Consider the following 9,563-nt stretch of genomic DNA (forward strand, 5'->3'; position numbering starts at 1 on the left):
TCTCAGAAGCACTGTGTAAAGCTCTGGTACAATACCCATAAAGACTACTGAGCAATGAAACACATCCTTCTCTTCTTACAGTTACCCCAAAACTCTTCTCTGGACAGATAAAAACCAGGCAGACACTTGCTTTTTTCCAAGATGAATGTTGCATTTTTAAGAAGGAAAAAGGACTTGTTACTTTTGAAATCTGTTTAAATGTTTCTTAGAATTTATATTTTGTAATTAAAATTAAGTCTGATTATGGAATGAAGTTTTCTTTGCATACATGTGTATCAGGGTGATGTTACCACACCTTTGCTAAAAAAAAAACCCGAAACCAGTACCTTGAATCAAAGGTTATCCAGTTCAAAGTTTCAACTTTTAAACTGTTAATAGGATTTTGGAGCAAGTGTTATGATTTGATAGAAAGTCAGTCTTGCTAATGAGCAGAAAGAGAATTCTCTGTGAAAAAGTAAGGACTACAGTGAGAGAGAAACAGAAACCAAAAACTGATGAAAGTATTTCCCTTAATCATGCATTTAGCTTTATTCCAGGTACATCTACCTATTGCTTTGCTACCTTCTTCTCAAAAGGGGGGGAAACTGAGTCATTGCCTTCGCTGATGGCAAGTTCAACAGCTTGAAAAATATTACTCTAAAGGCCATTTAGGCTATGAGGAGAAAATTTAGGGTTGAAATAACTAATGAAAAAAGATTGTTCTTACCAATGAATCATACCACTGTGGTTTACAAGTTTGTATTTTTAGAAGAAAACCTGTGCCATGACTGTGTTAGCAAGACAGCCACAGAGAAAGAGTAGAGAATGGCAGCTCTGAAGAGGACACCTTCCCCAGCCAGGTTTGGGGAGACAGTTTTGTTTCGGTGTAAAAATATTCATCCTTTAATTCTGGATGCTCTGCTTCGTGATAAGCTCAAATTCAACTAAGAAAAATGGGACTAGATGTGCTTTGGATCAAATAATAGAATTCACAGAACAGCAAGATAATTAAAAGAATTAAATATAAATAGGAACAGATTAGCACCTCTTTGAAACTGCATGGTTTTATGGTACTGCTGTCTGTCTTTTACGACTTTTTAGTTAGACATTAACTGTCTGATCTTCCAGAATCATATTTATGTACTCATTTTCAAAGGAAACAATTGCCTCTCAGAATGATTCTTTTGTTCATACTGTAGCACTCAAAAAGAGAACAACAACATCAACTATACAATGCAATTGAATTATATTTTTAGGATAATTAGCAGACACCAAGTTAGCAAGGACTAATGCAAACTATTTCTTACTGAGGGTTTTTGCAGGATCCATTGTTCTAACTCAAGAAAAAAGTGATTCAGCACAGTGGAGCAAATGTGGAGAATTTCATGTGTTACCTTGACTGTAATAAGAAGAATAAGGACACAGAGGTTTTTAGTTTTCATTTTGAGAGTGAGTTTGGGTCAATCTCTTTCTTTCTCCTCTACCGAAAAGGGAATGAGTGATTCTTCTTCTGATATGTTTCCAGCTTCTGACAACTGTCTGGTCAGGGACTCTGAAGCAGATTATTCCCTTCTTAGAAATGATAGACACCTCATTCACTTTCTTTATCATCCATGCACAAGATGTAAGCTACAAGCAGTTAGTCACCTGTCATGCCTTTTCATATCTTCTCACGTCTTTGATTGGTGGCCTGTCAAATGCCAGCTAGATTCAAAGATTTATTTTTAAACTCGATTCCCCATGTTTAAGTACATCATCAGTTATCTGTCGTTTGAAGTCGAGACTGCTGTGACAGATCTGGACTTCTATTCATACCAAGCAGAAGAATTTTACATCCCTTTTAGCTACTTATTCTTTGCAATTTTGGAAAAAAAAAAAAACAACAAACAATGACAATAAAAAACCACCTAAACAAAACCAATCCAACATTTATTATCATTAATTAAGTTAATTTCATCTATCATCCTCTGCATACAAAATTATATGGCTACAGTGTCAACACCCAAAAGTTGGTTTTTAAACACACATTTTTTTTCTGCATATGAATGCTCAGTTCCTCACTGAATCATACAATGTTTTCCAAATTATACGATCCTATGTACAACTATGTGATTGACTGCTGCTTTAAAGATCTACTTCTCTGCAAAAAATATTCCTCACTGTCTAGTGGATTATTTAATGAAATTTACTACTGGTCACATATACACCTAACAACTGTCTGCCTTTAAAAAAAGACTGTTTTGACATTGACTTAGTGTGTAATTTATGTTCCTGATGAATGCTAGAAATCTTATAGGTTCTGTGCTTAAAAAAATTAAAAGCATTTCCTCCCTTGAAATATGAACTTAAGACATTTTAACAAAAATATGTGCAAGTACCTTACCGAATTATTTCTAGCTAAATAAAAACGATTTCCTAGTAAAAGGAGAAAACTACATGAAAAAGTCTATGACAATTAACCTCTTTACCACACTATGAATAGCTCATTTCTTGTAAATTAGTAAATGTTCTATTGCTACTACAAAACATTTGTCTCAAATTCAGCAACAATGAATACATTAATATATAGTACTGCAATTTAATCCATCGGACCTTACTAAATTAGGTAAATTTCTATTCTTCATCATGCTACTGCTCATTACTGGTGCCATTACCACATTTCCTTTAAAGTTATGGAGTTTGGTTAGCTTTATTACTGTATTTTTTTGTTTTGTCTCTTTGTTTAAATATGCTTTGTTTTGAGATTAGGATGAGTTTAGTAAAAGCCAGAAATTTAAGCTTTTTAATTGATTAGGTCTTCACACATCAGCTGGAGACATAGGAGTTTGTATGCTTTGACTCTAATATGGTATTTTTTTCTTTTAGCCTACCCACACTGGGTGGAGAAACTTAATGATACACAATTAGACAGTGGAGATCAGCTCCGATGGGAATGTAAAGCCACTGGAAAGCCAAGGCCCACATATAGTTGGCTGAAAAATGGAGTTCCTCTATGGCCACAGGTACAGTTGACAAGGAGTCATCAGTGTGTTGAATGCTTCTCCTTTCATTCTGATAAAGTCAGTTAAAGCACTGAAAAGTACTGTTCTCTGTGTTAGTTTCTTAGGTGTTAGTATACAGTATAGACAGGCTTTTTATGCATGTCCCCTCTGAACCACCTCAAGCAATGTAAAACTTCATTCATGAGTAGTAATTGTAGTTGAGAATGGTAGTTCAGAAATATTTGAAAGATAGGATCTACTGAGCTATGTCTGTACTATAGTGTACATCTAAACAATCTCCAGTGTGTTAATTTTTTTTTGTTTAGATAGCCGTATCATGTTATTTGTATCTATTTTTCTTTCTGTATAAAAAGATGGTAAAAACTCAGCTGTATTTGCTGAAACAGATTTCTTCATATTTCCCTCAGTTATATTATGCTGTTACATTATTTAATACATTTAAAAAAAAATAATCATGCTTTGCAAATCACTAGCAGGCTAATGTAAAAAGTACAATTACTGTTACATATTCAACTCCATTTATTCTCTGCGAGTTACAGAACTTGCCATCAAGACCATTAAAATGGTCCATGTAAGACATCTAGAAAGTAAAGTGTTTAACTACAGTCACCTGATATATTTTAGAATTAGACATAAATAAGATTCTCTTTTCCTTTTAAATGACCACTTATGTCATGGTCTGCCTTTTATTTCCTTTATGCTTTTTCTCTCACTGAATCATCAAAGTGTCAGCCCACATGATGTGGGTTTTTGCCTAACACCTTTCCATTTTTATAGTCTCAAATTATCTAGAGTAAAGAAAAGTTTTGTAAATTTATTTAATCTATTTTTCCATATTAAAATAAAACTGTTCAATTCTGTGAAAAAATGTCTCCATTTGCAAATGAAATCACATAGATGATTTAGGAATATAAAAGATGTAATGCCTCTCTTTTCAGCGAATGTCACTTCTATCTGTGAACATCAGCCAATTATGCAAACAATGAGAAAGGAAACATAAACACAGTTTACTTTTGAAGCTGTGAGGCATTGAAAATAAGGTTATATGGCTTTACTTTACCCATTTATGTCTTTTTAGATGGAGCTATTAGTCCTGAAATTGAAGCAATTTAAATATCTCTACTTTTTAGCTCTCTGATTTTCCAAACCATTAGTTTCACCAGGCTCTGAAATTTCAAATTAAATTTCACTTTGAACTGGGTGGGAGCTTACAACAGAGAGAATTTTTATCACAGTTTCCTCTACATTCCCTAACAACTTATTCCTTATCAATTTTAACCTACAACAAATATTGCAACAGAACATAGAGTTGTTTTATAGCAGTTCAAATTATTCATAATAGAGCTTCATGAAGCACACATTTATAAAAACAGCTATTAATGCCCCCTCTCTTCCAGCTGTGGTAATTATTTTCTCCTAGTGGACCTTTGAAATAAGAAATTTGCCCTAGTGATGAATGTGATTAGACCCTTTCATTCTTATTCATGCAAGCAATCTTTCATATTTACTTTTATGAAAATAATGCCTTGGCTGAAACCAAACATTTGTTAGAGATATGAAGATCATCAGGTATGTTAAACCCACAACTGACTTATTGCTTTACTAAAGTTCCCAGGATGAACTGCTTTTAAAAAGTAGGTAAGGTTAATAACAAACAAACAAATAAACAGAAAAAAGAAAACTTTGGAAATGTTAAACTTATGCTGACAAATATTTACCTTTAAATATATTTGGACTTTTTGTTCTTGTATTTCCTTATATGACAAGAAAAAAAGTAAACCCAAGGAAATTTGTTGCCTAGTTTTATTTTAGGTCTTTTTTTGTTCCTTTGCCTTAAATTGCACAGCAATTTTCCAGTGCCTTTTTGCTTTTACAGAATGATTTTTTAAACTTTTTTTAAATTCTTTTACAGAGCAGGATTGAGATGGTTAATGGTGTTCTGATGATCCACAGTGTGAATCTCTCAGACGCTGGAATGTATCAGTGCTTAGCAGAAAATAAATATGGCACCATTTATGCCAGTGCCGAGCTGAAAATTTTAGGTGAGTATTGAAAAACAACAGACTGTTTCTTTCTCCAGCTTTGATAATTACATTTTTTCTTAACCTGTTACGATAAAAAGCAGCTTCTGCCAGTCCAAACAACAGAGAAGATAAAAGTGGTTCCTTTCTATTCTTGTTATTTGTATGTGGGTCCTTTGTTGCTCCAGAGAGCATAGGGCCTTCTGTTAACTGAAAATTATCTTTTGTAAATAACTGACTCAATACATTTTGTACTATTTCTCATATAATGCTATTTCAGTTCAAATAAATGGAAAAATATCTTTTACTCTCTCAAACATATGTTCAAGACATGAAAGTTAGAGAAAGTAAGTATACTTACTCACTATTAAAATTAAACTATTATGCCTACGCTGGCCATTATTCAAAGGTAATTATGCATGATCTTAGTGTTAAAGCTATAAAAACTTCCTATGAAGTCACCAAAACTGATGAAACACTAGAAATTACATAACTGGGTGAATATCACTCATAACAAAGAAATACACTACACAGTGTTACCTGGAAATACAGTAAAAATGTCATTATTCAAAAGCTGAAGTAGGTCATTAATGAAGAAAAACTTGAAGCATGTCTTTTCAACACTTTAGTTTTCCTTAAAGCAAGCTCTGGTAACACACAGTGGGACAATAATGATAAGAGCCTATCCATGGGATTAAGTGAGAGAGAATTGTAAGAGTCTTATCATCTTTATTAGAGTATGATGAAGTTTGAAGACAGGTGTCTGTCAAAATAATTCAGTGGTCATATCAGAGATTAGAGGTTTCTACACTGCTCAAACCTGGCAAATTTCAAAACCAACACCTGAGAATCAGTCCTGTAAACTCCCAGTCAAATGAAAAAGAAAGCTGAAGTTACTGAAATAATATGCAAGGCTTCAGATAAAATTTGGCTCTTTTGGAGAACATCCTATCTAGTACATCTCTACTGTTTCCTTCCTGGACAACATTAGAATTTCACTGATAAGTCCTAAAAATATTTCTTTATAACCATAAAGTTAAAAACCAAGGTCAGTTATTGCTCCCTTTCCATTACTTGGTCATTTATGATTCAGTTAGCAAAGAGATCCCTATTGGTTACAACGTTCTTTTGCTCTGTAATGTCAGGTAATTGCACATTTTCTTTGATGTTCTTTAATATCAGAAATAACCATTGTATATTACTGCAGTAAGATTTAGTCTCTCACTTTGTCCCTGTGAAATTGTACCCCTGTTAAATTTTAACCATAACATTATATTAAAGAAGCAGTTGTGTTTAATTTTCTGCCTTACTAAAGGGACAAAAATTGAATAAATTGTCCATATAAATATCTCTGTTATGAGAATTAACCAAAATAATGGTAGCTAGTTCCTACATATTTGAGGCAATGGAGTGTAAGTTTAGCTGAGATAGGGGGCTTTGGTTTTGCAAAACTAGTTTAAGAAAAAGACGAACCAATGAGATTACTTGAGAACGACTGTCCTTTCTTGGTATGAGATTACAGTCATTAGTGTCATTGTGCGATGTATTTACTAGTTTAGCTATTGTTTGTAAGCAATGGGGCTTCTCGAAAAGTGAAATACTAAGAACAAATCCTGGTTAAATATCTTCTATTAAGAAGTTCTCACTTTTCAGGCAAATATAAAAAGAGAAAGCAATAAAATTTCTCTGACAGTAATACCTTTTATGAGAATTAACTCTGGAGAGCGCATTTTGGATAGTTGGGGAATTTAAACTTCTTTTAATTTTGAACTATTTACTTCTAGCAGGCTTTTCATGAAATTAAAAAAAAATTTGGGAAAAGTGTAAAGTAAAACAACTGTATTAATTAACTTCAAAAGCTGTTACATTTCACAAGCAATCTTACTCTAATATGCTGATGTGAAAGACTTCTCATTAATCCATAACTGGATTAAGTTATAGACCTGCCATATAGTCCTGGCTGCTGATTTCAAATATTTTGTAAAATTTCATCTGTGGAATAATAATTTCCAAGAAACAAATTGAGATTCTATCCCCAAACCCAAATCTATTATTTTCCCCTTCTATTAAAGTGTAATGGAAAAGGAAGCTGTGAATGTTTTCTGTAGAGTTAACATACTTCTTTTTAACAGCTTCAGCTCCCACTTTCCCACAAAATCAAATGAGGAAAACAATAATTGTTACCAAAGGTCAAGAAGTTGTCATTGAGTGCAAGCCACAAGCCTCTCCAAAGCCAACTATCACCTGGAAGAAAGGAGACAAAGCATTAAGGGAGAGTAAGAGGTCAGAACTCTGTTCATTAAACTAAATATTGTGTTTTCATGTTGGATTCTATGATGTGATATGAACATGCAGCAAGTGACAAGAACATGCATATGTTAGCATGTGTATGACATAATTATTTTTTCATGCTGATTTATTTGACAGTAGTGACTTTACTGGTTCTGCAATATCGAAATGAAAAATCTTGACATTGTTCAGAGATGCAGACAGATGAAAAGGTGTTACTATTTTGGGGAGGTTTGTCTCTATTTTCTGTTATTAATTTCAAAAGGCTTTCATTTATACTGTAAAGATACTACATATTTAGTGTGTGAGAACTTCAAAGGCATGGAGGCTGAAGTAGTGAGAACCACATAAAATATAGAATGTGCTTATTCATTTGAAATAATTTTAATAAGGCAGATTTGTAGGTTGATCATAGTGGAAGTCTATGTAAGAATAGCTTTAAAATGATTCAGAGAAGGAAAATGCAAATCCATTATAGGATTTAATTATACAAGTAATTTCTGTACTCAGCAGCACATCTGTTTAACAGAATATGTTTGATTAAATAAGTTCCACCCATCTCTGTACAGTAAGAGTAGTTTAAGCACTGCAGGTTAAATGCCAGATGTAATTGCACTTTGCAAGATTGCTTATCGGTACATGTGAATAGTTTTGTCGCTCTGCACATGGTCTTTAAGTACAAAGAGCAATCTTGTCCTCTTTCTGGTAATGTCTGTGGATGAACCACTTAAACTGACTTGTGTGGCATTAGTCAGGAAGATAAAAGCAAGAAGGCCCTTTTTGTTCATTTGTGCAATACTGATGAGAGCAGGAGAGCGCATCTTTCCTCATTAGCTGCAAAAGCCATTCTATTCAGGTGTGCTGTATTTTTATCCCATGTCATTTGTTTAGTTCTGAGAAGGAAAAATGGGTAACTTCTCATGCCATATTGACTTTTTGAAGAGGCGAGAGCAAAACAGCATTATATACAACTTTTTACTGACAGGTGTGAGTTGTATAGTATAAATATGACAGCATGACATTACAAAGAAGCTGAATATATCAAATATTGTGACACTGAAGTCTCCATACTGTACCTACACCATTAACACATTTTACTGCATAACATTTTCCTCTCATCTCCAGAAAACTCACTGTGATTTCTCCCATCACCACATGTAAATCACATTTCAATCCATGACCAATAAAGCCTTTTGGTAATTACTTCATGCCAGTCCAAACATAGACTAACTCTGAGGTCAAAATCCTATAAAAATAGATCTGGAGCTACAATTTGGTATTTTTATCTTTTGATATTTGCTTGTTTTGACAGAGGCTAGAATGGGAAATGATGAAACCTGGAAAATAAAAAGCTAGTTGAACTATTTCAGATCTTTGAAAAACTAGAGTTGTGTTCAACCTAATTTTTAGTCAGCTGTTCAGGGATTATCTTGTGTCATTTAGAGCAGTTCCCTTGCATCTACTGTTTATAGAAGGGTGGGGGTGAGAGGAATATAATTTTCGAGGGAAATCAGTTCTGCCTCTACATACAGTATGTTTTCAACAATAATAATACACTCTATTTGAAGAGAAGGAGCGGAAACCCACAGTGATTTGTGAAAGAAAGTGTGAGTCAATGGAGATAGTACGTGTGTTTCTTTTTTTTTGGAGACTCTGAGAAGGAATCATTAGAAGGAACTCTGTAAAGCATTTTAAAAAAGGAATAAAATAACATAGTAAGCATGTCCATAGCCATTAAAAATGGGTGTTCTTCATAGTCTGCTGATTTATCCCAGGAAAAAAAAAAACAAAACAAAACAATTAGGAACTGTCATGTGATGAGTTTGCACAGAGCATTAAGCGAATAGCTATTCAATAATAGTAATTTAAAAAAATTAAGTAATAAGGAAGGGCAAGGATAGATCAGTAGAATATATTTTCTTCTTTTCTGCCACAGGTTTTCTCCTTCTAAATTGCTTGTTTGAAGTGCACATTGTGGTTTACTTTTGTAAAATCTGCAAATCCAGAAAAGAAATTTGATCCTTTTAGCCACATCAATAAAAAAGAGACCTTCCTATCTACAAAGAAGAAAATTGACTTGACTAGTGGGTCTGTTTTTATCTGTTCCATCTTTTCCAAGCTATGCTGCCCCTTTAGGTGTTTTTATACAACCAAAGGTGGGCTGACAGAAATATATTCTGTCATCTCAAGTGACATTTCCATTGATGATTAAGTAGAAGGCTGTTTGCTCCTGTGGGACTCATGGGTACAGTTCTCACTGCAGTCAGACCTT

At 33.6% G+C, this 9,563-nt stretch overlaps 1 protein-coding gene across 1 annotated transcript in view; it reads left to right on the forward strand.

The window, feature by feature from the left end:
• Window positions 1–7,310, forward strand: part of LOC114069678 (contactin-5-like) — a gene marked incomplete at its 5' end in the record, with an annotated part of 61,745 nt that extends 54,435 nt beyond the window's left edge. The window contains 3 exons of the mRNA XM_027906635.1: window positions 2,845–2,981; window positions 4,894–5,023; window positions 7,135–7,310. Coding sequence (XP_027762436.1) covers window positions 2,845–2,981; window positions 4,894–5,023; window positions 7,135–7,310 — 443 coding nt within the window. The remainder of the gene's footprint in view (window positions 1–2,844; window positions 2,982–4,893; window positions 5,024–7,134) is intronic.
• Between the last annotated feature and the right edge of the window lie 2,253 nt (window positions 7,311–9,563).

Source organism: Empidonax traillii, unplaced genomic scaffold (assembly GCF_003031625.1).
Source record: "Empidonax traillii isolate 1590-97213 ecotype Southwest subspecies unplaced genomic scaffold, ASM303162v1 scaffold1330:size129734, whole genome shotgun sequence".
NCBI classification, from domain to species: Eukaryota; Metazoa; Chordata; class Aves; order Passeriformes; family Tyrannidae; genus Empidonax; species Empidonax traillii.